Genomic DNA, 27531 nt, shown 5'->3' on the forward strand with positions numbered 1-27531 from the left:
TGTAGTCAAAAACGCTGTGGCATCAGCACTAATTCGGGAGGATGAGGTTGGGAAGCATCATGTATACTTCACCAGCAAAGTTCTACAAGGCCCTGAATTAAAGTACCAAAAACTCGAGAAGTTTGCGTACGCTTTAATAGTGGCCTCTCGAAGGCTACGACCTTATTTTTAAACTCATACAATAAAAGTTCGAACGAACCAACCTATGAAGCAAATTCTTTTAAAAACATACAATGCGGACAGAATGGTTCAATGAGCTATAGAACTATCCGAGTTCAATATAAAGTACGAAAGTGGGACAGCAATTAAAGCCTAGTGCCTGACCGAGTTCATGGCAGAATACGCAGGAGATCAAGAAGAAGCCTCCACGACTTGGGAGTTGCACGTGGATGGCTCTTCCAATAAAATCGGAAGCGGAGTAGGCATAATACTTGTCAACCAAGAGGGAACTCAAATAGAAGTCTCCCTGAAATTTGAATTCCCGGTCTCCAACAATCAGGCAGAATATGAAGCCTTGATTGCTGGGTTAAAATTAGCAGAAGAAGTCGGTGCAACTAAAGTAGTGGTCTTCATCGACTCTCAAGTGGTGACTTCTCAAATCAGTGGAGAATACAAAGGCAAAGACCCAAATATGAAAAGGTACTTAAACAAAACTCTAGATTATCTAAGGCGATTCTCAGAAACCGAGGTCAAACACATAACTCAGGACCTTAACAGCAGAGCGGACGCCCTCTCTAAGTTAGCAAGTACCAAGCCGGGAGGAAATAATAGAAGTCTGATTCAAGAAACTCTTCAAGAACCCTCTATCACGAAAACAGAGGTTAAACAAGATGTCCTAGAGGTATCCGGCTTAGACATCGGGTGGATAACCCCTTTAATCGAATACATAAAATTCGACATCCTACCCAAGGAGGAAAAGGAAACCAAGAAGATACGAAGGGAGGCACAAAATTACACCTTGGTAAAAAATATCCTTTATAGAAGAGGAATGTCCACACCATCGTTGAAGTGCGTCCCGACCTCAAAGACAGCAGAAGTACTGGAAGAGGTGCACAATGGTATCTGTGGAAACCATCTCGAAGCAAGGTCACTAGTCAAGAAAGTTATCCGAACCGGATTCTACTGACCGATCTTACAGAAAGATGTCACCGACTTCGTGAAAAAATGTCCAACAGCATCAACTTTGGGGAGTCCATTGGCTGTGAATGTCCTTATGGTAGCATATCATTGCTATGAATAAGAGAGTCGCATTGGCTGTGACAAAGCACAAGAAGTGATCAGCCACGACCCACAAGATGGCTTTGAAAGCAATCACAGTGGAACAGATCAGGAGAGTAGCAGTCGCCCAGCTGGGATTGGGTGTTCTTGCAGCAAAGATAGAGCAGAATTTAGCATGTGGTAAACCAACATTGCTAACAGGTGCTCTTCGTAGGGATTAACAGGTAAAGCTTCACGCAGAATTGCAGTTGCATCTTCAATCAAATTGACAAGATTGTGTGAGCTGCCACCTACCGTGCTTGAAATTCCACTGAAAGATTAGCGCACATTACTATGATTAGCAACTGGTAACCGTGTCTGTGACTGTGAGTTGTGATTTTGGATGAATTCAAAGCTTAGTTTGATAAAGTTTTTATTTTTTAATATGATTTATTTTTAAAAAGTAAAAGTTATAGGCATGTATAACTTATTTTTCGTAAAATTAAACTAAATTGAGTCTCTACACTGTTTTTAATTTTGTAATTACGTCTTTTTTATGTTAAAAATATTAAAATTAACATAATATTTTTACCAAAATACATGCGGTCAAAGATTTAATTAAATTTTTAATTATAAATACCTTCAATTTGCGAATAAATATTAGAGTTAACAAAATATTTTTTCGCAAATTGAAGGTATTTATAATTAAAAATTTAATTAAATCTTTGACCGCATGTATTTTGGTAAAAATATTATGTTAATTTTAATATTTTTAACATAAAAAAGACGTAATTACAAAATTAAAAACAGTGTAGAGACTCAATTGAAAAAAAAATATAAGAATCTAATTAAAATTTTGGTAAAACTATAATGACCAAAAGAATAATTAAACCTAAAACAATCACCAAACACAATGAAGTAATCTAAAAAATTTAACTTACCTATAGCCTCCGGTTTGAATTTTAAGAAGATAAAAACAAATCATTTTTTTGATAATAATATATTAATATATGAATATTTTAATTATTTTTTTATACTTTTATAAAAATAAAAAAAGTTTACCAGTGTCATATTGAAAAATAATATTTTCGATAAAAATGTTATTGAATTTTTTGACAAGTCAATATTCGATAAGTTTAGACTTCGATCATTGACAAGTGTCAAAATAATATTTCAATCAACCTCCAAATACATATTACAATTAATTTTGGATTGAAGTTAATTACATAAAATGTACTCTCTATTAATCGATTGATACAAATTCAGAAGTCAAAGTGGCAGACTCGATTGTGGTCAACTGTGTCGAAGAAGAAGTCAGCAATGCAATTTGTTAGTCGAAAAAATAACAAGTTGTGAACTTCGAGATGGAGTCATCGAGGATGGTCAATCGATGAAGGAGAGAATGTTGATTGACTAGGACTCATCAAGAAAGAGTGAAGCAATCGAAGAAGTGAAAAAGTTAATAAGTGAAGATGGTTAGTGGCAGTTACAGATGGCAGTCAAAGAGAGCGGGAACGGTTATTCAAGGATTAACGCACGTGGAAGTTATATCTGAATTTGATTGGTCGAAGACTTCCATAAATACGTGAAAGATCTAAGGAACAAAAGTTGGAATCTTTTCAGAGAAAACACTCACACTCACTCACATCCCCAGCGACTTTCTGAGTCAGTCAAGAGTCTTTTTCTTTGAAAGATTCCTTCCATGTCTTTACTTTTTATTTAAATTCCCTGCAACTTTCTTTTCATGCAATTTATCTTTCTTGCAATGTCCTTTCCTTTCCTTTAAATTCAACAACTTTTACCCTTTTCAGTCTTTACCTTTTAATTTGCTATTTATTTTTTCAAACACTTTTCCTTTCTATAATTTGATTTCCCTTTTATTCAAGCTATTTAAGTTTTATTGTTCATTTCGAATTTCTACAAAACTTGGTTCTTTCTTCTTCGTCATTGTCAAAGGCATAGATTTTGATGCATATAAAACTGGTACCCGCAAAAGAGGAGTAGGTTTCGCTCCCAGACCATTAGAATCAAACCACCATCAATTTACTAAAAATTGACAAAATAAATTGGCACTTCCGGTGGGACAGTTTTAAACTTGAAGTGTGTCAAAAAAAGTTTTATATCATTCCGTGTATGCGATTGAGAAGTGGGAAAATCATTCACATGGCTGAGGAAGTGTCAAATGTGAATGGTGGTTCCTCCACCAATGATAGCATACTAGTAACTGTGCAACAAGCGGACGTGACTTCACGTTCAGAAGGTGCAATTGGAAGTGAAAGTATAACGGTTACTACCGCGCATACTGGGAATATTGGATGCAATATTCGTCCACGTGGTACTATACCACCGACCCAACCTCCATTAACCACTGGTTGGCCTCCTTATGGTCTTCCTCCTGGTTATGTTCCACCAGTGGGTAATTTTGTTCCTCCCGTTTAATTTGGGAGTGTAAATGGAAGGAATAATTCCCAAAATCCACAACAGCATTCTGAGTATTCTCGTGATTATAATGTGGGTTCTACTTCGAATGCTGCTAATTCGATGGCAGTATATCGACAGCAAGTAGAGGAAAGACATCATGACTTGGTTAATTTGCTGACTCAACAGATGACCACAATTCTGAATTCAATGATGGCTGATCACAAATCGAAATTCGAACGCCTTGCTAAACAAGTCGAAAGAATTGCTCGAATCGTAGATTATGAGGAAGGTGAAAGGCATGATTCCAGAGGAAATAATGAAGGTTTTGAATAGAGAAAATCCTCATATAATTCCTCGTGGTCAAAATGCTTATGAAGTTCTAGCCAGATTACGTGTTAATCATGGTGGTGAACGTTATCAAGTCACAAGAATTGTGGAGGAAGTACTTAATCGAGTTGGTTTGAATGTTGGTTTCATGAATCGACCTCACTTTGTGTCTGCCTTCCCGCAAGTAGTCCAAATGACTGAAGTGTCAAGGGGCGTGAAAAATCCAAAAATAATCACAAAGTTTGCAGGAGAAGTTGGAGAGTCGACTACTGAACATGTCGCTCGATATTTTGTTGAGATTGGAAATTTAGCTAATGATGAGAATTTGAAAATGAAGTTTTTTCCTTCTTCGTTAATGAAGAATGTGTTTACTTGGTTTTCAAATCTCACGCCAAATTTGATAACGACATGGAATCAGTTAGAAACTGCTTTTCACGCTCAATTTTATCGAGGGGAAATGAATGTGGCAGTTACTGATCTGGTTGCTTTGAAACATGAAGATAGTAAAACTATTGATGATTATATAATACGTTTCAAAAATGCTAAAAGTAGATGCTATGCCCGAGAGTAAAGTTGTGAAGATAGCAATTATGGGGCTGGAGTTTTATATGCGCCAAAAGTTGTTTAATGTGCATATCCCCGATTTGGCCTATTTGGCTGAAAAAGTCCGGCAGACCGAACTCATGAAAAAGGAGAAGGAGAAATATAGGAGTGAGCAAAGATCAAAGAGCAAACCTTTTACTCGAAAAGAAAAAGTTGCTTATGTAACTATAGAGTCCTCAGAGGAGGAACTCGATTTCGAGGCAGAAGTCGATTTGGCTAAACTTAAGAAGGGCCCTCCATATGTTTGCTCTTTACTTAAAAAGCTTTCTAGTAATGAAAGGTCGAATGAATCAAAACTGAAAAGTGGTAAAAAGTATAGTTTTGATATTTCAAAATCTGATCAGATTTTTTATGTGTTGCTTAAAGATAAACAGTTAACTCTGCCTGAGGGTAGAACTTTACTTTCGGTGAAAGATTTGAAAGGAAAACCTTATTGTAAATTTCACCAAGTAACCAGTCATTCGACTAACAGCTGTGTTCGTTTCAGGGACTTAATTTAGGAAGCTATAATGGAGGGTCGGTTGAAATTTGACGATGGTAAAAAAGAGATGAAGGTCGATACGGATCCCTTCGATGCTGATGCCAGTTTTCTTGAACCGTGTTTCAGAGTGAACATGGTTGGCATGTCTTACGACTTTGACGTGGCTCTTGATGATTTTGAGTACCCTCTAGCAGGAGATGGCTTGCTCGACTTCTTGATACAAAAGAAGATTAAAGATCGGGACGTATCTCTGTGTCCATGGTGTAATGTTGTTTTCGATGCTGAAGCTGCAGCAATCTTCGAAAAAGAAAGAATGAAGAAAGAGCTGGCTCATAGAGAAGAGCAGGCTTGACAAAGGCAGTCAGTTAGGCGTATGGAGGGTCAGAGTTCTAAAACCCCTCAACAAAATGTGATTTCACCTTTGAGCCGGTCCCAGGCTATAGGTGTTTAATGGATTTGGAATTGCCAAGAGTTTCAGAAATGGGATGCTCTTTATCACCGAAACCCACAGTGGGGGCATCGGTGACCTCCCAGAAACCAATATTCCTACTTTCGTGGCTGTACCAGAGGGTATCCAAGAGGTAGAAAGGGTAGTAGAAACTTCAATCAAAATAAGAAGCCTCAGGCGAAAGTAAGCAAGGGGGCAATGCCTTCTGTACATTCCCGAATCGTCTTTCCTTCTGATGGAGAGACGTGTCCAAAGGGAATTCCATCTCCTGCAAAGATGGAAAAAGGCAAAGCAGTGGCCCAGTCTTCGGGAGTCGACAAAGACAAGGAAGTTGATGTTGAAGAAGAATATTTTGAAGAAGGGGATGATGATATAATTGGGACGATTTCGATTATTCGAACTGAATATCTGGGAGAGTATGAAGGTGACCCAGAGGATGATTATGATATGGAGGATGAGGAAGCTTTTTCCTTCATCCGAATCGAAGATGAGTCGGGATATTTTCTTCAGCCTACGGAAAAGCAGATGTCCCATCTCCGCCCGCTTCATATAACCACTACTTTGAGTGGGATCAAAGTAAATAAAGTCTTAATTGATGGTGGGGCGGCGATCAGTCTCTTGCCTGAAAGGATGTTAATGAAGGTGGAGAAGAACCTAGATGATTTGGTCCCCACAAACATTGCTGTAACAGACTTCAGTGGGACTTCGACTCCAGCAAAAGGTCTGATCGCTCTGAGTGTCAAGGTTGGATCATCCAAATGAAATACTGTGTTCATGGTGGTTTCATCAAAAGCGAGTTATAACACTTTTCTGGGGCGAGATTGGATCCATGGTTTGGGGGCTGTACCTTCTACGGTGCATCAAAGTGTTCTTCTTTGGACGAAGGACGGCAAGCCTGAAGTCATCAAGGCAGATTCAAACCTTTATGTCGAACAGCTACATATTGATTTCAGGATGTATAATCCTAAGTTGAAACCTTTGAATGTCGACAGAACACTGAATTTTTATAATTGTGAAGGTTGTTACTTGTCCTCAGAAGGATTGTCAGTGAAGCTGAGCTACCCAGAGTTGGACTTTACTCCAACTGGTTGGGATTGTCTCTCTTGAAGATCTCTTGAACGGTTGCCTTATGGACCAGGTTGAGGAAGTTTTTGATTACCTGGTAACTCTGCAAAATTATTTAAGTAATTTTCTTTCTATAGAAAATAAAGATGGTTCTTCTGATGAAGTAGAATCACGTAGGGTTAGGCGTACTTTTAATAGTAATTGTGTTAACTCGATATCTTCAGCCGAGTTTAATCATGGTTTATATGTTTCTTCTCTTTATAATAAAAGTAATGTTACAAGCCAAACTGCTGATTTAGTAGCAGAGGCGCATTGTGTTGAAAACCAAAGTAATTCTAATTTAATAAATGATCAAGTTCATTCAATTCTCAATGAGTCTGTTGATTTTTCTTTTGATTGCATCTATGATCTCGAACCTTTGGGTTTTGAAAAATATTCGGTAAAAGATGATGACCATTTCAAAGGGCTTGAATCTCAAGATCTCTTAGAAGAAATTAATCTAGGGACTCTTGATGATGTTCAAATTACATATATCTGTAAAGATCTTGTTGATCCTTTTCGAACTGAACTTTTCCATCTTTTACATGAGCTTAAAGATTGTTTTGCTTGGGATTATCATGAGATGCCTGGTCTCGATCGTTCTCTTGTAGAACATCGATTAGCATTGAAACTAAATGCTCGACCTGTGAAGCAAACTCCACGTCGTTTTGCTCCAGAAATCAATCAAAAGATTAAAGAAGAAATAGAACACTTGATTAAAGCAAAATTTATTCGAACCGCGTGATATGTGAAGTGGGTTTCGAATATTGTTCCGGTGATGAAGAAGAATAGGAAGTTAAGAGTATGCATTGATTTTCGAGACTTGAATAATGCTACTCCAAAGGATGAATACTTTATACCAATTGCAGATATGTTGATCGATTCTGCAGCGGGAAATGAAATTTTGAGTTTTATGGACGATTATTCAGGGTATAACCAAATCTTCATTGGGGAAGATGATGTGTCCAAAATTTTCTTTCGTTGTCCTGGAGCGTTAGGCACTTATGAATGGGTAGTTATGCCCTTTGGTTTAAAAATTGCTGGTGCTACTTATCAGCGATCAATGAATGCTATATTCCATGAAGTTATTAGAACGTTTATGGAGGTGTATATCGATGACGTCATGGTCAAATCGATTTTGGTGAGTCAACATATTGATCACCTACGAAAATCATTTGTCACCATGAGAAAGAAGGGATTAAAAATGAACCCTTTGAAATGTGCTTTTGGGGTGTCGGCTGGAAACTTTTTAGGTTTTGTTGTTCATAAAAAAGGAATTGCAATTGATAAAAATAAGGAAGATGCAATATTGGCTTTATCTGCACCCAAATCGAAAAAAGAGGTGCAGTCTTTCTTAGCGAAAGTAAATTACTTCAGAAGGTTTATTTCGAATCTTTCTGATCGAACTCGAGTATTCGCACCCTTAGTGAAATTGAAGAATGACTCACAGTTCGAATGGATGAATGAGCACCAATTAACATTCGATTTGATTAATGCTTATTTATCTAAAGCTCCGATTATGGCAAATATTCGCCCACATGAGCTATTAAAATTATATATTGCGGCGTCCATAAACACAATTGGATGTATGTTAGCCCAAGATAATGAGAATGGGCATGAACGGGCTGTTTATTACCTCAGTCGGGTTTTAACTGATATCGAGACAAGGTATTCCCCTATAGAGAAATTATGCCTGTCTTTATACTATGCTTGTATGAAATTAAAATGTTATATGGTGCATAAATTGATGAAGGTTATAGCACAAACTAATCTCATCAAATATATGTTAAGTTTTCCGATGTTACGAGGACGTTTAGGGAAATGGATGCTAGCCTTGGCAGAGTTTGATTTGCAATATGTCCTGGCTAAAGCTGTAAAAGGACAGGTCATTGCAGATTTTTTTTGTCGATAATTCGGATAATCTTAATGACAAGGGGGCAAATGTAATTGACATTGAAGTTGATTATTGGAAGTTATATTTTGATGGATCGAAGCACAAAGATGGTGCAGGGGTTGGAATTCTTATTATTTCACCAGAAGGGATTACACTAGAATTTTTATTTGAATTAAAATATCCTTACTCGAATAATATGACAGAGTACGAAGCTTTGATTCTGGGTCTCGAAATATTAATTGATAAAGGGGCTTTGGAAGTCTAGATATTAGGGGATTTCCAGTTGGTTTTGAAGCAGTTATCGAAGGAGTTTAAATGAAATAATGAGAAGTTGCAAAAATATGTAACGCTTGGGAGTTGTTAACCTCCTTTCGAAAAGTTTCCTTGATTCATATTCCAAAGATTCATAATGAAATTGCTAATGAATTAGCCCAAATTGCTTCGAGATATAGAATCGGTCCAGAAACTCTTAAAAAATTGGCTAGTATCCATCAAATATTAGTGCCCGCGAATGAGAGAGAAGTTTTGCGCATAGATGAATAGGAAGATGATGATTGGAGGAAGCCCATTGCTGAGTATTTGAAAAATCCCAATATCTCAGTTGAAAGAAAGATAAAATTGCAGGCGATGAGTTTTGTCTTAATGGCCGATGAATTGTATAAGAAGGGAATCGATGGAAGTTTGTCGAGATGTTTAGGCCTTGATGATCAAGGTATTGCTTTGGGTGAAGTCCATAGGGGGATATGTGGTGCCCATCAGGCTGGAAAAAAGATGAAGTGGGTGCTATATCACAATCATGTGTATTGGCCATCTATGATAAAAGATTGTATCGATTATGCAAAGGCATGTCAGGAATGCCAGAAACATGGTTCGATACAATAGATTCCAGCGTCTGAGTTGCATTCGATAATAAAACCATGGCCATTCAGAGGTTGGACTTTGGATCTGATTGGGTTAACTCACCCTCCTTCATCGAAACAGCATAAATTTATTTTGGTAGCTATCGATTATTTTACAAAGTGGGTTGAAGCAGTTCCCCTAATAGAAGTTGGTCAAAATGAAATTATAGACTTCATTGAGGAACATATTATCCATCGATTTGGAATTCCTCAAACATTAAGCACTGATCAAGGAACTATGTTTACTGGTCAGCGAATTAAAAATTTTGTAGCCTCAAGGAATATCAATATGGTTGTCTCAACTCCTTATTATGCACAAGCTAATGGGCAGGTGGAGGCAGCAAATAAGATACTGATAAGTTTTGATGGTTTATCAGTGGCTAAGAGAAGGGGGTTGAATCTTAGCCCCTTTTTTGCTTAATAACACTTGCTGTTTCTTCAGAACACTTGAGGAGATATATCTATTTTTGTCTTGTGCCTAGTCAAGAGACATTTTCTTTTTGTCTCGTAACCAGCCAAGAGATAATTTTTTAGTTTTGTCTCCTATGCAGCAGAAACAGAAATGGAGTAGAAAAGAGAGAAAATCACACCAATATGTATCCTGGTTCAGCTGCTAAGTGCAATGCAGCCTATATCCAGTCTCCATCACAACAATGATGAAATTTCACTATAATCATTATTACATACACCAATTCTTCCTAGGAACTACCCTTCCTATCCGGGACAAGTTCAGAATCTAATTCCCAATCCTGAACTTGACTTGGTCACTGCCAAGCTTTCAACTGCTAAGTGCTAACCCAACTTGCAAGGGGATTCTCATAGAATCATGAAACACAACACAGATGTACAAAGGACCTATAAGGACATCTATGGCTTTTTCTTTTAATTTTGCACTCTCTGCCTTTTTCCGCTCTATGGCTTTTTCTTACAAACCTCACTGTTTGCCTTTTTCCATGAGACTCAAGACAAACAAAATTAAACAAAAAAATACAAAATAGAAAACATTGAAGGAGAAGAACTTCTGTTAGCTTAGGTAGCTATAGGAACTCTGTGCTCACTTTTTTCCTTACTTCAAGTTCTGGATGTTCTCCCTTATTTATAGAAGGGGAAGCCTCCAAGATTGAAGTTCTTGAACCGAGCCAACTTCTTCTTCTTCATACAAACCGGTTCGGCCAGAGAGAGAGGAGAGGAAACTGAATGTAAAACCCAACATGCAATTACCTCTGTGTCTTCCCTTTACACCAAGCTTCACCAATCCGAGCCATCCATCTTGTATTGCACTCCAAGAAGGATCCCTAGCCCTTGATGAGTTCTTGATGATGACAACTTCTTCTGCTCTAACTTCTGCATCTTCTCCACGTAGCTACAGTAGCTACCTCCTGTGGCAGTTGATCAAAAGCTGAGACAAGCCATCCCTCAAGGATCTTCTTCCTCTGACCGAGATCATCTTCTTCCATTTTTGGGTATGGAGAGCTTGAGGTTACTTCACCATATCTTACCTTTTTTGGTGAAGATCTCAGTCACAACATAATTTTTGTTTTCTTTTTCTTGATGCCATCATTACAATGGTCTTTGGCTTGCTTCTAGCTTCTTCTTCTTTCAGATGGTAGCTTAAAATTTCTTCCATAGTTGCTGTGAGGATACCGAAAGTAAGAAGAGAGATGAGAGAGAAGAGAGAGAAATTTGAATGTGATTTGAACAAATGAATTAATTTTTACTTCCCTCTTGCATTGAGTGGCGTGGAGCACTAATGATAGCAATCAAATCAATTACTGTTTCTCTCTCATGGTTCTAATGCAATTAATGTAAGTTGAATTAAATTTGGAATCCATCAAATGAGAGAGAGAGATCCGCTAGAAGCAAGAAGCATTTGTTTTCTCTCTTTTCTTCATTTCGGACCAAGCTAGTTAGGTTCCAACCAAAATTGAATTGGGCTAATAATAATGATTAAACAATATGGCCCAATAACAAGATATTGCTTCAGCCATAACATTTAAACATTTTTGAATAAGGTCGAATACTTGGATTCACATTGGGCTTGCAATTATTTTCTTTTCTTTTTGGCCCAATAATAAAATCTGCATAACACAAAATTATTAATTAGTAAATGTGAATTAAAGATCAAATTAATAATTTTACTATTAATTATGTTAATAATGTTTGATCATCATCAATTTAAATTAGAGTTTTCCAAACTCATCAAGTTTGATCAAGAAACATATCAGGAACAAACCTCAAACGTGGCATGAGACTTTAAGCCAAGTGTTGTGGGCTTATCAAAATTCGCCAAGGGAGTCGACAAGTACTTCGCCCTATAAACTGGTTTATGGCCATGATGCGGTGCTACCAATAGAGATTAATTTGAATATTTTAAGAGTATCGAAACAGAATGATTTACCAGTTGATGATTACTGGAATGCAATATTTGATGAGTTGAATGAATTAGACTCAGAGCGAATCCTGGCACTTGAGAATATGATTCGACAGAAAGAAGGTGTTGCTCGAAGTTATAACCGTCGAATAAGAGAAAAGTATTTTAGTATAGGTGAATTAGTTTTAAAAGTCATTTTGCCAATGAAAAAGAAATAGAAATTTCTTGGCAAATGGTCCCATACTTGGAAGGGTCCTTTCCAAGTGATAGGATTCTATTCGGGAAATGCATATCGGATAAAAGATATCGAATCGGAAAATATAATTGATTCGATTAATGGGAAATATTTAAAGCAATATTTTTGTTTGCTGAATTGAAGTCAGGATGCATAAGTCCGAAAGAAAGCACAACTATTACAAATACTGAAATCACTATTGAAATCTAAAAGGAATCAGGCACCAAGAGTCTTGCCAAGTCTGAGCGTAGCTTTTCCCTGTTGTTATCCAAAGTTGAAAGTGCCTCAGCATGCATGAGCTTTTTAGATTAGACCTTGTCAATTTGTTTTTCATATTCTTTTTTCTTGGTCTCAATAGAAACAATTTCTTGAATGATTTGTTGTTGTTCTTACTGGGCAGTAGTCAGAGGAGCGGCTATTTCAGCCCGTCTCTCGCGTACTTTTGTAAACTTTTCATTGATTTGGTCCAATTCTGTTTTGAGTCTCACCTCTTCCTTGTCATAAAAGGCTTGAATAGAAATAGCATGAGAGATTCTCAGATTGAATTCTTCACGAGAAGCTTTTTTCGGTTGAAGAGCAGAGGCACAATTGTCTACTTCAGTTTTGATCTTAGTCTCTTCGTTTTCGATCTCTTGGAGTTTATTCTGAAAAGCTACACTGTTATTGGCAAGCTGTTTGAATTTTTGGATTATGGCAGAGTACGGAGTAGAAGCTGGAAATTCAAAAGTAGAATTCAAAAGATCAGATAAAAGCTGGTTGAGAAGGGTATCCTTGATCCATGCAACAGGTGGATGATCCAAGAGTTTGAGAAGTGATCGAAGCTGTTCTCGAGTGTCAACATCCAACTCGAGTAGAGGACTGAATGAAGGTGGTCTAGAAAGTGTTGGTACGGGAGCAGGTACTTCGTCCTCTTGGATAACTCGATTTAAGACAGAGATCGGGTTAGCCAATGTAGCATTTGTAGGTGTGGTAGAAGTTCCCAAGTGTCCAGATTCTTGACCAGGAGGAGTTTGAAACTCAGCCTGTTGAGGGGGACTGGAGAATCCTTGAGGAGTTTCTAAGACTCTAGATCGAGGCGAGTCTGAATTGGTAGTTTCAGCGAGTTGAGAGACAGAATCAGAGTTTGGGGCTACTTGATTTTCAGTAGAAAGTGCAGCTTAGTTGTTTGGAGAGGTTGGATCAAGGATTTGTGTTTGTATTGGAGAATGTTGTGAAGGGTCTTTTGTTAAATCAATTACCGGTGTTCCAATGGGAGGCGGAAAAGCAACTTGTAGTGGTTTAACAGACCCCGTAGCTTGGATTGAATCATGGATGTGGAATGACCCAGATCAAGGTGTTGTTGCAGAAGTGGTTGATCAGGTGCCACAAGAGATGTAATTGAGTGAGCAGCAGTGGTAAGCTAATATAAAAGGTACACAATTATAAGTTAGGATTTATTCTAATTTAAATAAAATATGTCTGGAAATATGATAATATTACCAGGATGTGTCTTGGCCTTGAAATTAGTTGAGGACCAGGGTCTGAATCAGCTGTATTCTCTTATTGAGAGGAAGCAGCAAGAATGTTCCGGATGGTTTGATCAATTCCATCAGAGCTTTCTCTTGATGGTTGCAATTGTAACTGATGGAAAAATCAAAATTAAGAATTGTCAAACAAATATGATATTCGAAATGTTCTAATTCGAAGTGCATGGGTGTGTAAGGAAACAGTTACCCTTCTAGAAGTCCTGGTGGGAGTCCTTCACCTTTTATGTTGAGGTTGTTGAGAGGAGGCTGCGGTGTCAGCTTTTCTTTTTTGAGATTTTTTGGGAGAACCTTGAGCAGCAGGGGCTGTTCGAATGGCAAATTGCTGGATTTCCTCTAAAGTATGATTGTACCTAGAGTAGTAAGCAGTCCACCATTCGAGGCAAGACTTGGTGATGTATGAGCTGCGATCATAAACAAGGAAATTGAAATATTCCTTGTGTTGTTGATTTGTTGCAAGGAGGAAATCAAGGTCACTTTGAGAAGTCAGAGTGATGTGGCAACGTGGTTTGCTGTTTCGATGAAAAGGGGTTGGAATGGCCTGTGAAAATCCCAGTTGCCTAGCTGTGAAGTGAGGGGCGTACAGGGTCACCTTGAACTTTTCTTTTTTGTGCTGGGGCAACCCTGTAGGAATTACTTGAACAGCTAGCAAGTTTGTCCAATTTCGATTAACCAATTCATTTTCCTCAGTATCATGTGGAAAGAGCAAGTGATCGAGCCATGCAGGACCACAATTTCGACGCAAAAAAGGGGTGAAATTGAGGTTTTCATTATAAAAATCTTTACAGGAGTGGAAGAGAGAAAAAACAGCTCAAAATTGGTATTCGTCCGATTGTGTATCTGGGAAGTTTGGCTTGTAGTCAGCCAATCTGAAGCCTTCGAGGTGTTGCTTGTCAGTAGCACCACCTCCAGGCTTTGTCATATATTTTTCGAAAATGGCATTAAGCCATAGTAGGAGAAGCCAGAGGGAGCCACCAGTACTTGTCAGATTATTGTCTCGGAGATAATGCACAAATTGACCAAGCTCTTCGAAAACATGCGCTAGAAGAAGCTTGGCCAAATTGAGGGTATGTCCTTCATGTAGTAGAGCAGCCAAAGGAAGGAAAAACTTTGTCATCTGGACACTTCGAGAACAGAAAACGGTTGCATTTAGCCAATAGAAAAGAAAGGCTACATGCTCGTCATCTGTAACAGGAGTGCCCTCTGCACCCATATGATGAGAAATAAAATTACTGTAAGAACTAGTAGAGGCAATGTTGTAGTGGCGTCTTGGTTTCATGTTAGGAGTGCAGTCTGGAGGATTTATGGGAAGCCCGGTGATAGCGGCCACATCCAAGAGAGACATACCAATCATTCCACAAGGGACATGTAAGTTATTAGTTGTCCTATTCCAGAAACAAGTTACAGCTCCTATCATCTAAGGGAGCGTTGAGGGTGAAAAATGAGAGAGCTTTAGAAGTTCTTGAATACTCAGAGCCCCCAAGCAGTACTTTCTGAAGGAGCAAGGCGTTGAAGTCAGGTTGTGAAATCAGTATTTCGAGGATTAATCTTTGGATTATTCCTGAAAGGTTTCTGATTAATGAAGAGAGAGATGTCGAAGGCTTGGTTAATTAACAAATCTTCTCCCTGAGCACTAGGGAAGAAAGGTGATTTCTTATTCGCCCTTTCCAGGGATTCGACAGGTCCAAGGAAACAATGAGTGTCTTCATCCATTGTAAAAGGGATTAAAATTCTGTTATCATCGACTTGAAGTTGGAGATCGCCAATAACTTTATCGTTGACTTGATTCAGTATATGAAGTGTTGGGGGAGCTGGTGGTGCTACCATGAGGCCTGTACCCTTGTCTTGGGCAGCAGCGTGAGAAGAGGAAGTGGCCATTGCAAAACAGAGAAAAAGGGAAGTTTGAAAGGTTAAGGATTATGCAAGAAAGTCTGGTGCAAAGAGGAATTCAGAGAGCAAGGGTTCGAGAAAAATTGAACAAAGGCGAAAATGTCGAATTTAAAGGAAGTGTTACTGTAGCCGTTATTGCAGAATGAATGCAAAAAGAGGTAACTTTGCGAAGAAGGCAAAATGGTGGAAAGAGAAAGCGTAAGTTTCGAAAAACGCGTCGAGTGGATCAGTATTAATGGGAAAGTTAAATGGCAAATACATTAATCCAAGGGGGGCAATTTGTTGATCGAAAAATATTTTCGATTAAAGTAAGTTGGTTCGAAGTGGTAAAGAGGTCGAAGATATAAGCAGTTCTCGAAAAGATGCACGTGCAAGCATTGGCTGGAGGTACTCGACGCGGATTCGATTCTGAAGCACTCTATTGAATCGAACATGCATAGTCGGTCGCAAATAATCAAAAGAAGTAATCGAATAGGATATTTCGAAAAGCAGATCGAGCGGTTACGAAAGTGGAGAAGTTAATGGCATTTACCATGTGAGGGATTTATGAGTAAGCGTTTATAAGCTAAAGGGCGGGAACGGTTACCAAGGAGTGTGCATTCAAGATTGCATTTTGTGATTAATTGTCAGTTACGGAGGTAGATTATAAATACTAGAAAGTTTTAGAGAATAAAGGTTGGAACTTCGTTTTAGAAATTACTCACGCACTCTCACATCCCAGCGACTTTCTGAGTTTGCCTTAAGTCAATTATCTATAGGGTTCCTTCCATTTGTCTTTATCTTTCATTTAAAATTCCTATAAACTTTATCTTTCAAGTCAATTTATCTTTTAAGCACTCTTTAATTTTCATGTCCAATTTACAATTCAGTGAATTTATTTTCCAAGTCAAAGCTCTTTGATTCAGTCGAAGACACTTTTATTGCTTTGTTTAAATTTCAACGCAACTTTTTCAATTTCAGTTAATTTTCTTTTCGAAAACTTTACTTCTCATTTTTTTATCCTTTTATAAATTTCGATTTATGTTTTATTTCGATTCCTGTCTAATCGAAGACACTTTGATGCACTTATAGAAAACTGATACCTGCAAATGAGGATTAGGTTTCGCTCCCAAACCATTAGAATCGAACCACCATCGATTTACTAAAAATCGACGAAACAACCAAACATTTAGTTATCTATTAACACGAAATAAATTTCGCTCAAATATAAATATGGGTGACAAGACAAAAAAGTTAATAACAATTGAATTATATCAAAACTACTGTTTTACAAAATAGTTATTTAAAACAATATTTTAACAGTAGAAATCGAAATCCTTTCCTCAACAAAGCATGGGATGGATTGTCCATTGTCATCGTTAATGAGTCATCCAACAAATTATTATCAATTTACTATTCACTTTCAGCAATTATGATACGTATATATAAAAAAATAAATGATTAAATCAGTGATTAATATAAAATATATATTAAAATAAAAAAATAAATAATATATATTGTATACATATATAACGATTAATTTCATAACTAATCTTTAATTCGTATATATATAGTATTTTGCACTTTGAATATGCTTTGTGAAGGACTTACTTAAAGTTGTTGTTTAATAGTTAATACTTCTTGACTTTTGCAGTTAAAACTTAAAAGCCAAGTCATCGTAAGGTAGATTTATTAAAAAAAAAATAAAGTAAAAAAATTAGTAAAATAAAAAAAATAGATTAGCTATGATTAAATGTATAATTTTTATAATATGTTAATTTTATTTCTTGATTTATGATTGATTAAATTTTATTTTCGACTTTATACTTAAGGCCATCCAAACTTTGGGCATAAAATATTAATAAGTATAAAATATTTTTATTTATCTTTATTTTTCTTATATCAAATATTTTGTGACTTTCAAAATGATTGACTGGTCCTATACACGCTTCTTTGGATATTAAATAAAATTGATTTTCATGGTGAATTGGTGATGAGTAAGTAATATCTCAACTTAACCGGGTCAATTTAATTAGATTATCAGAAAATTGGTCACTAGAAATGTCTGTTTTATATATGGAAAAATATAAAAACACAATGAGAATACTAAATAATGTGAATAATAAATATGTTAGATGTTAAATTTAATAGGTATGCAAGTGATTATGTTAATTTTTAATTGGATAGTTATTTTTTTTAATTTGATTTACTTATGCACAGTTAACAATAATTAGATGTTTAATTCACTAGGTGTGTAAATAGTTATCTTAATATTAGGATTTAAGAGGTAATTTAGGGATGAAGTATTTTTTTTTACTTTACTAGGTTAATTCTAAAATTTATTATTCATATTATTCACAAAAGTCATTATTTAACCAACAAAACTATTTATATATTAAAAGAAAAAGTTGAGAGCAAACCTAAAATGGGTTAAAAAATCGGCAAACTCGATGCTTTTTAGCAATGAATTAGTTTAAAATGATATAAAACTAAAAAATTTATTTTATTATATTTAATTATTTAAATATCTAACTCATTAATTTATTAATTTAATAATCAATTTTATTAAAATCATTTTAAGCATCTGTTTTTTTAGAAGAAAAAAAAATAAAAAATCAAACACCTCTTCGAATATTAATATTATAGTTACTAAATAAAACTATATCACTTGTTACTACTAGCACAGGAGAAAATATTTGAGTTCCATTCTTGAAAATATAATTGTGTATACTTTAATTTTTAAAATGTTAAATGTTTAATTCATAAAAATGGTTTTATTCTTTAAAAATATTATTATTATTTTATTTCTATATCATGTTAAGCAACATATTAAACCATGCCACATGATAAACCAACCAATCATTTTCTATTTTGAAATCCAAAAAACGTATCAAAACATGAACTAAAATTGACAATATTTTTAAACATAAAACTTATCTAAACCTAAAAAACCCTAAAACCTTGAAAGTTAAAATAACTCGAGCCATACGGCGCGCCGCTTCCGGGCAACGACCTAGCTTTAGCGCAATAATATCTTTGATTCATGTCATGGGGTTCGACTATATTTTTATGTTGGTTGCCGAAGACCTAACACAACCCTCCTTCTTTATCCGGGCTTGGGACCGGCTATGTACCGCAAGTGTAACATAGGCGGAGTTAAAAATATATTAAAAAAACAAAAAATCAAAATTTCTTCATCTTTTCCAATTTCTCTAATCATTCGTGCCCCCTCTAAGCAAAATATATCAAAAAAACAAAAAATCGATCGTTCTTCATCTTCTCCAATTACCCCTCTAAAGCAAAGCAGTGAAAGTCCCAAACCAAAACCCTAAGTTCTTTGCCGCCGCCGTCCTCTCCATCCGACACAGCGCAGCTCAATGCCATACAGAAATCTCCTGATCATCATGATAAGGTGCAGCAATCTGGCATTGTCAGCCGTCGGACAAGTACTAGAAACCGACCATTGACCACAAAAGCATTGAAAGTTCTTGAGTACAGATTTCTCAACTCAAAGAGGAAGAGAAAGAGCACAGAATCTTCAGAGAGTAATGGAACAATAGTTAGTGGTAATTGTGATAATGGCATTGTGAATTCCATGGCTGATACAAGAGCAGAGGAAGAGAATGTTATGGCATCAATCTGAAGCAGGGAGAATCACTATACTGTGAAAAAAAGATGGCATACAGTTTCATTGTTTCAAGTGTATCCATAATACACAAGAACATCAATGCTATCAGTATATGTTCAGTTGTTCACAGATCACTTACCTTTCTTTTTTTCTTGAGAATTTGACCTGATAATAGAATAAGATAGCATATGGATAAATGTTTTAATAATGAGTTATCTAAGTTTAGTGAGAAGAGAAAATCATTCTCTCTAATGGAAATCATAAATTCATAATACTGTTGAGGCACTGTCAAGTGTAAAAAAACTGTTAAGTGGTAGTTTCTATTTCATGTCAGATTGATAGGAATGTTAATTATTTGATTAGAACACAATTGTAGCTTTATAGAAACAGTCTCTTTTATTATCAATTATCAATATTTGGCCGCGCGAACAATCTAGGGTTTGGTTTGGGATTTTCACTGCTTTACTTCAAAGGGATAATTGGAGAAGATGAAGAACGATTGATTTTTTGTTTCTTTGATATATTTTGCTTAGAGGGGGCACGAATGATTAGAGAAATCGGAGAAGATGAAGAAATTTTAATTTTTTATTTTTTTAATATATTTTTGTTTTGTTGTTTAAATTATTTGAAACTATAAAATTAAGATTAATTGAATTCTAAAATTTTCTTAATTTAAAAGGATATTTTTATCTAATCAAATAAAAAAAATGTTCAAGACTTTTTATAAAATTAAATAAAAAATATTTTTTATTTTTATTTAATTAAAGAGGTATATTAGTAAAAGTGGTGATATAATATATATTTAAAAAAACAAAAATTAAATATTGAAGTGAAAAATAAATTCCACACCGTAATAAACACCATATTTTTAAACATAAAACTTATCTAAACCTAAAAACCCTAAATCCTTGAAAGTTAAAATAATAAATAAATAAATAGACAGAAAAAGAAAGGCTCTCCTTTTCCCACTCCTCTGGCATTGTTGCTGCGGCGCTTGTGGACAGTGTTCTACTCTTGGCTTTTTCTTGCTAGAAACTGTGACTCTGCATCTATATTTGTTTATATTATGTATTGTTTATCATCAATTAAATTTGCTGGATATGTTCCAGATTATTAGGTGTTCCTAAGTTTCAAGTTTCAACAAGTATATAACTGGAGAGAAATGATAAGATACATAGAGATCATGGAGTCGAAGGAGTCGCTTTACCTGACAGCCATGACCGATGTTCCTTGTATAGCTTTGTGGAAGATGAAATTGAACCTTTTGTGTGGTGTGTGTTTGTTTCGATTTGGTGGAAAGAGAGAGAGAAGAAAATAAAAATAGTGTACGAGAGAGAAAGGGGAAATTCAAGTGCTTATATAAACTTTTGGTACTTGGAAGGACACAGCCGACATGCAGTCGTATACTTGAAAAGTGACGTCATGATATTTATAATGGTCATTGTTTGCCTTTGGCTGATGCAGGCTTTTCATTCCACGTGGAACTAATCTTTATTGAGTAGTGCTGGAACCAATGGCTTAAACGTACAATTGGCTAAATGGTTTATGAATAAAATGAACATCACCTATACTATTCAGAATATCCATCCGGATACCAGGGATAATAAACATCTCATGTTATAAAAAGCTGATTTTGGGTTCACCAAAGGTTCGAACTCTTAGACCTTCCGAATCTGAAACTCTAATACCATGTCATGAAACCACTCATCCTAAAAGCATAACCTGATAGGATAATGTAACATTAATAGTCATATCTTTAATACTTTTTAAACCTTCATTATACACATTGTACGCTTAAGCCATTGGCTCCCTATACTTTCTCATTTTTATTTGAGTAAAGTACCAACCTGGTCCCTGTCCATTTCCCAAAATGACAAGACGATCCTTAACCAAAAACACGTTCCATTACGGTCCCTAACCCTGTACTCCGTTTGCCAACCCGGTCTTTTTGTCAGTTTTCCGGCGAAAACTTGACAGAAATTGCTGACGTGTCAGGTTAAAAAATGGATAGGGACCTAGTTGTCTCTAAATTTAAATTGGTTAGGGATTTATTTGTCCGTATTATTCTTTAAATAATATTTTTTTATTCATTATATTAATATTCTTTTTTTAATAAAAAAGTACAAACTAATTAATAAATTATTCAAATTAAAAAATTTCATTTATTATAAAACCAAATAAATAATTTTTAAATATATAAATAATAAACATTAAAATTCAGTTAATATATTAATAATAATAACCCTATGATATACTATTAGTATTATGATCTAGCTAATTTTTACAATAAAGTGAAAACTAATAAACACATTATTTAATATATAGTAAACTTTTTTTGACTAATAACAAATTTAATTTTTTATCTCTTTAAACTAAATTAATAATTCTATTTGATATCTTTACACTAAAATACACTATGAGTAGGCTACTAATACTAAATGAAATAAAACATAATAGAATTATTAATTTAGTTTAAAGAGATAAAAAATTAAATTTGTTACTAGTAAAAAAAAGTTTACTATATATCAAATAATGTGTTCATTATTTATAATACTAATTATATATCATAGGGTTATTATCACCAATGGATCCACTCCTATAGGTGTGGGGGCAAGCGCCCCCACTACAGTTTGAAATTTTATTGAGTAGTATATAATAATAATATTTATTTGCCTCCATTAAATTATTAAATTTGACCCCACAATAATTTTTTATTCAACTTTCGACACTTGATAATCAATTTGAGAACTTCATATTAGATTTCTATTATAATAATTAATTTTTAAATTTAAATAAGATTGGTGTTCTTTTTTAGAAATCGGTTCAAAAGAATATTATCTATCTATTTGTGTTTCTTCTTTTAAAATTAGCTTTAGTTTTTTTTTTTCATAATAACTACACTAATTGAATGAATTTTTTCAACTATGAATATCATCAATAGCTAATTGTATGAAAGTTGAGTTTTAAATGATTGTTTAACGACATATACAAAAAAAAGACATTTTTTTGTGACTAAAAAAAGGGACATTTTGATTATATTGTCAAGGTTTCAAAATATGAAATATAAAAAATTAAATTTTAAATTATGTGTTATTATTTAAATTACTATTTTCGTATTTTAATTTGTAATTAGATATCTTGAAACCTAATCATATTTTATAATAATAAAATATAATTATAACAACAATTATGCTACGTAAATATAAAATAATCACTTGTACAGAATAAATCTTAAAATACAAATTTTGAAATACAAAATACACATTAAAAATAAGTTAATATATGTATTTATACTCAAATTTATAGTGATAATTTGATAGCTAATTTTTTATGTAAACGTAATATTTTTATTATAAAAATTATTATCATGTTATATATATTTCGCCCTCACTATCAAAATTTTTTGGATCCGTCACTAGTTATTATAATTAATGTATTAACTGAATTTTAATGTTTATTATTTATATATTTAAAAATTATATTTAAAAATTATTTATTTGGTTTTATAATAAATGATATTTTTAAATTTGAATAATTTATTAATTAGTTTGTACTTTTTTATTAAAAAAAGAATATTAAAATAATGAATAAAAATATAATTAAAAATATTGTTTAAAGAATAATAAAGACAAATAAACCCCTAACCAATTTAAATTTAGAGACAACTAGGTCCCTGTCCATTTTTTAACCTGACATGTCAGTAATTTCCGTCGAGTTTTCACCGAAAAACTGATAGAAGGACCGGATTGACAAACGAAGTACAGGGTTAGAGACCGTAATGGAACATGTTTTTTGTTAAGGATCGTCTTATCATTTTGGAAAATGGACAGAGACCGAGTTGATACTTTACTCTTTTTATTTTATACATTTGTATATCAAAACTGACGAACTATTATCAGCCACATAGAAGAAAAGTTGTTATTATTTACTTTATAATTTTTTTATTTAGAAGTTGTTTTTGCGCTTTTTAATGGCAAATTTGTGTTGGACCGGTTATGGAGGAGGGGGAGTTTTATTGGTGTGTGGTGCCAGGCAAGGAAGAAATCGGGCTATGTGACTTCATTTTACTCCTTTTATATATATATATATATATACCCATAGTCCGATTTGGTATATATATATATCAAATTCCAACAATTATAAAATCGGACTCTCCGAATTCTTGGTATATTTTTTCCAAGCAAATAACTTGGATCATGCGATTTCTACTTTTTTGCCAGTGACATAAAACTGTTCCACCCTTTGGTCTAGTACGTTCTAGTTCTATATCGAAGCACATCAAGCTGTATGGTTCCATAACGAAAAAATTGAGCCTTATTTTTGTATCATCTACCTTTCATTTCTACGGGTATCTATCTTTTTCAACTTAATAAGACACCATACGTTAACTAATTTAACCCATCATTACCATCCCAATATAAAAAATAAAAACTGAGAAGGCCTTCTTTTCATGCCTCGCCTTTAAGTTGAAAAAGATTGTTCTTCATATTTATTTTTCAATTTTTCAATTTGTCAAAGCAGATCTTAGGCATGCATAAACCAAAATTTGCTTTCCACCTGTTAGAGAATCATTAGAATCAATTTAAATCAATTAGCATCGTCTATATTTATATAGTATATCTGTACATTAATTGTAGGATTCTATGTCTTTATTACTTTGATTCATTTAGCACCTATAAATACCCCTTGTATATTGTACTGGAGATACAACTCAATAATACACTTTTCACATCATTCTCTCAGTCTCTTGTTTCTATCATGGTATCAAGAGCTTAGGTCTTTTTTTTTCAATGAATATTAGTTCATAGCCCCTTTGTTTTTCCTTGTCGGCAGTGTTCTTTGGCCTCCTTTTTCGTTCTCTTTTTGACGCTTTGGTTCGTCACCCCCATAACCCTCTTGTTCGTCTTGTCGCCGTGATTCAAACGCAACCAGAACCGTCGCCATCCGCCGCCGGACGCGCCTCCACGCGCCGCCGAAAGACGCTGTCACGACCAGGTTGATCTTCCTTCCAGATTCCACCCGTGCCTCTTTGCTCGCGATTTTCGAGCTGTTTCTGACGCTTTGGTTCGTCACCTCCGGCATCATCGTGTTCTTCTCTCCGTCAGCTTTCCAACGACGCCAAGATCGCCGCCAACGACCACCGCACGCGCCTCCACGCGCCGTCAGAACATTGCTGTCCACCACCATTCTTTCTCATCCAGAGGCTTCAGCAGCCGTTGGATCTTCGTGCAGATCGGACGTCCCTGGAGCGTCCACGTGTCACAAGGTAAGCTGGTTGGGCAACCCGACCCGCGACGACCCGACCCGACCCGACCTACGACCCGCGTGCCACCTGTGCGCCAGCGTGCCTCCTTCCGCCTCTCCTGTGCTGCCACGTGTCGTCACTCGCTGACGTGGCACTGACGCATTGCTGACATGGGGCTGACGCATTGCTGACGTGGCGCTGACGTGGCTGCCAAGTGGACCCTCCCTAAGGTTTTTTGGTGAGCTCTTTCCGATTCCGCGTTCTGTTTTCTCGTTTTCTGCCCCGAATTTGTAGTTTTCTTCTTCCTTTGCTATTTCTTCTATTACTATGGAAAAACCGGATGTCTTTTAGCCTATCCCTGTTATTCTTAATGGCTCCAACTATGCACATTGGGTTGAAGCCATGCGAGGATTTCTTAAAGGGAGAAAATTATGGCGATATGTGACTGGTGATATTGCTTGTCCTGTTAAGCCAACTGTATCCAAAGATGGTGCCTCCAAATCCAAGGAGGATGCTGAGAAGGAGAAGGACTATGCAGAGAAATTGGAAGATTGGGATAGTAAAAATCATCAAATTATCACTTGGTTCTACAACACTTCTACTCCTGGCATTCACTTACAGTTTGGGCGTTTTGAAACTGCTAAAGAGGTATGGGATCATTTGGCAAAACGTTACACTATCTCTGATCTCTCTCATCAGTACCAACTGCTTAAGGAACTTCACAGCCTTAAGCAAGAACGTGGCCAAGCAGTTTTTGATTTTCTTGCTCAGATGGAGATTATTTGGGATCAGTTGACCTCCTGTGAGCCTGTTCTTAAAGATCCCACTGATGCTAAGGCATATCAGGATTATCGGAACCGGACACGTCTCATCCAATTTCTGATGGCACTTACTGATGACTATGAGCCGGTCAGGGCTTCTCTTCTTCATCAGAATCCCTTGCCTAGTCTTGAAGATGCTCTTCCTCGTCTTAAGTCTGAAGAAACGCGCTTGGGATTGCTTCGTTCTAAAAGTGAAACTGTCTTTGCTGCCACCGACAGAAAGGGAAAAATCTGTCGCAATTGTAATCGGCCTGGGCATTCCTTCTCCGACTGTCCTTCTATTGAATGTCGTAAGTGCAAACAAAAAGGCCACATTGGCTCCAACTGCCCGAAACTGTTCTGCCATTATTGTAAGCTCTCGGGTCACTTGATTGCTACCTGTCCTACTCGATCACCACGCTCAGATCAGAACAAGTATCAACCTCGTCTCAACCACTCTTCGCATGTGCCTGCCTCTGCTGCTGCTGCTGCTCCTGAGTCCACCTCTTCCACATCTCTCAACACACCTTCTGTCTCTCCATCAGATATTGAAACCCTTCTTCGGCAACTTCTCTCTTTTTCTGGTAATACCCCGCTACTTTTTCCACCCCTCAAGGTAATTCTAAATGGTATTTTGATTCTGGTTGTTTCAATCATATGTCTCCTTTGCGTCATCTTTTTTCGTCGTTGTCTCCCACTACAAATGCACCTTCTATTAACACTGCTAATGGTTCCCTCTTGCATGCAACACATCACGAGGTTATTTCACAGTCCAATATTCATCTTTCTGATGCTTATTTTATTCCAAAATTGAATTTTAATCTTATTTCTGTCGGTCAGCTTGTTGAACTTGGTTTTGATGTCATTTTTTCAAATTCTGGATGTCGTGTGCAGGATCGTCGGACGGGAAAGATCATCGGGACTGGATGTAAGGTTGGACGCTTATTTGAGCTCGAGAACCTTCATGTTCCCTCTACCCATCTCTGTGCTGCTTCCTCTCCATCTACTCTTCACTTGTGGCACCGACGTCTTGCCCATAGCTCCTTAGGCAAATTACGTCCTCTTATATCTACGGGTGTTTTAGGTCAAGTTCAAAATGAGTCTTTAGATTGCATTTCTTGTCACACTGCAAAACAACCTGCCTTATCCTTTAATAATAATTCCTCTATTGCATGCTCTCCTTTTGATCTTATTCATTCTGATGTTTGGGGACCCGCTCCCACCGCTTCTATGGGAGGGGCTCGATATTTTGTCCTCTTTATTGATGATTATTCCCGTTTTACTTGGGTCTATTTGATGACTAATCGTTGTGAGTTGTCTCAGATTTATATTAACTTTGCCACTATGGTTCGAACTCAGTTTTCAAAGGTCATTAAAATTTTCAGACGTGATAATGCTATGGAATATCGTGACTCCAAACTTTTAAATTTTCTCGCTGAACAGGGTACTTTGTCCGAGTTTTCTTGTCCTGGTACCTCTCAACAAAATGGCAGAGCTGAGCGTAAACACCGTCATATTCTTGACTCTGTCCGTGCGATGCTTATTTCCTCTTCCTGTCCTGAGCGTGCTTGGGGTGAAGCTGTCCTCACTGCTGTTCATGCTATCAATAGACTCCCTTCTTCTGTTCTTGGTAACACTACTCCCTTTGAGCGTCTTTATCGTACTTCTCCCGATTACAGTTCTCTCCGTGTTTTTGGTTGTGTCTGTTTTGTCCTTCTTCAGCCTCATGAACATAATAAGCTTGAACCTCGGGCTCGCATGTGTTGTTTTATTGGGTATGCTTCTGAACATAAGAGTTATCGTTGTTGGGATCCTATCTCTCGCCGTATTCGTATATCTCGTCATGTTGTCTTCTGGGAACATCACATGTTCTCTAGTTTCTCCTCCTTTGAGTCCATTCCTTCTACTCCATTACCATTTTTTACTAACCCAAATGTTGATCTCTTTCCTAGTGATGATACTACAGGGTCTACCCCAAGTCCACCACTCGAGGCTCCTGATCCTCCACCTTCTCCATCTCCCGATGATTCCAGTCCGAACGGCGATCCCACTCCTAGCGTCATGCCTCCTCCTCCCACTCGTTCTTCTAGAGTAAGGAATCCCCCTCCTCATCTTCTTGATTATCATTGCTTTTCTACTATTCTTCATCAACATGAACCTAAGTCATTCAGAGAAGCCTCCACAAATCTAAATTGGCAACAAGCAATGCAGGAAGAAATACAGGCACTTGAAAAAACACACACTTGGAATTTGGTTGATCCTCCTTCTGATCAGGAAGTTGTGGGCAGTAGATGGGTATACAAGATCAAGACTCGCTCTGATGGCTCTATTGACCGTTATAAGGCACGATTGGTTGCTCAAGGTTGTACGCAAGAGTATGGTATTGATTATGAAGAGACTTTTGCTCCTGTTGCTCGCCTTACGTCTGTTAGAGCTCTCCTTGCCATTGCTGCGGTTAAAAGATGGTCTCTCAGTCAGATGGATGT

The 27531-nt window shown here is 36.2% G+C and overlaps 2 protein-coding genes across 2 annotated transcripts; both read left to right on the top strand.

Annotated features, from left to right (window-relative positions):
* The first annotated feature begins 331 nt into the window (after window positions 1-331).
* LOC148575617 (uncharacterized) lies at window positions 332-1126 on the top strand. The gene has a single exon (XM_088502451.1). The coding sequence runs from the start codon at window positions 332-334 to the stop codon at window positions 1124-1126; it is 795 nt and encodes a 264-aa protein (XP_088358577.1).
* Window positions 1127-3898: 2772 nt separating this feature from the next.
* Window positions 3899-4516, top strand: LOC107645076 (uncharacterized). The gene has a single exon (XM_016349102.1). The coding sequence runs from the start codon at window positions 3899-3901 to the stop codon at window positions 4514-4516; it is 618 nt and encodes a 205-aa protein (XP_016204588.1).
* The last annotated feature ends 23015 nt before the right edge of the window (window positions 4517-27531 follow it).

Source organism: Arachis ipaensis, chromosome B1 (genome assembly GCF_059453495.1).
Source record: "Arachis ipaensis isolate K30076 ecotype BB chromosome B1, ASM5945349v1, whole genome shotgun sequence".
Lineage (NCBI taxonomy): Eukaryota > Viridiplantae > Streptophyta > Magnoliopsida > Fabales > Fabaceae > Arachis > Arachis ipaensis.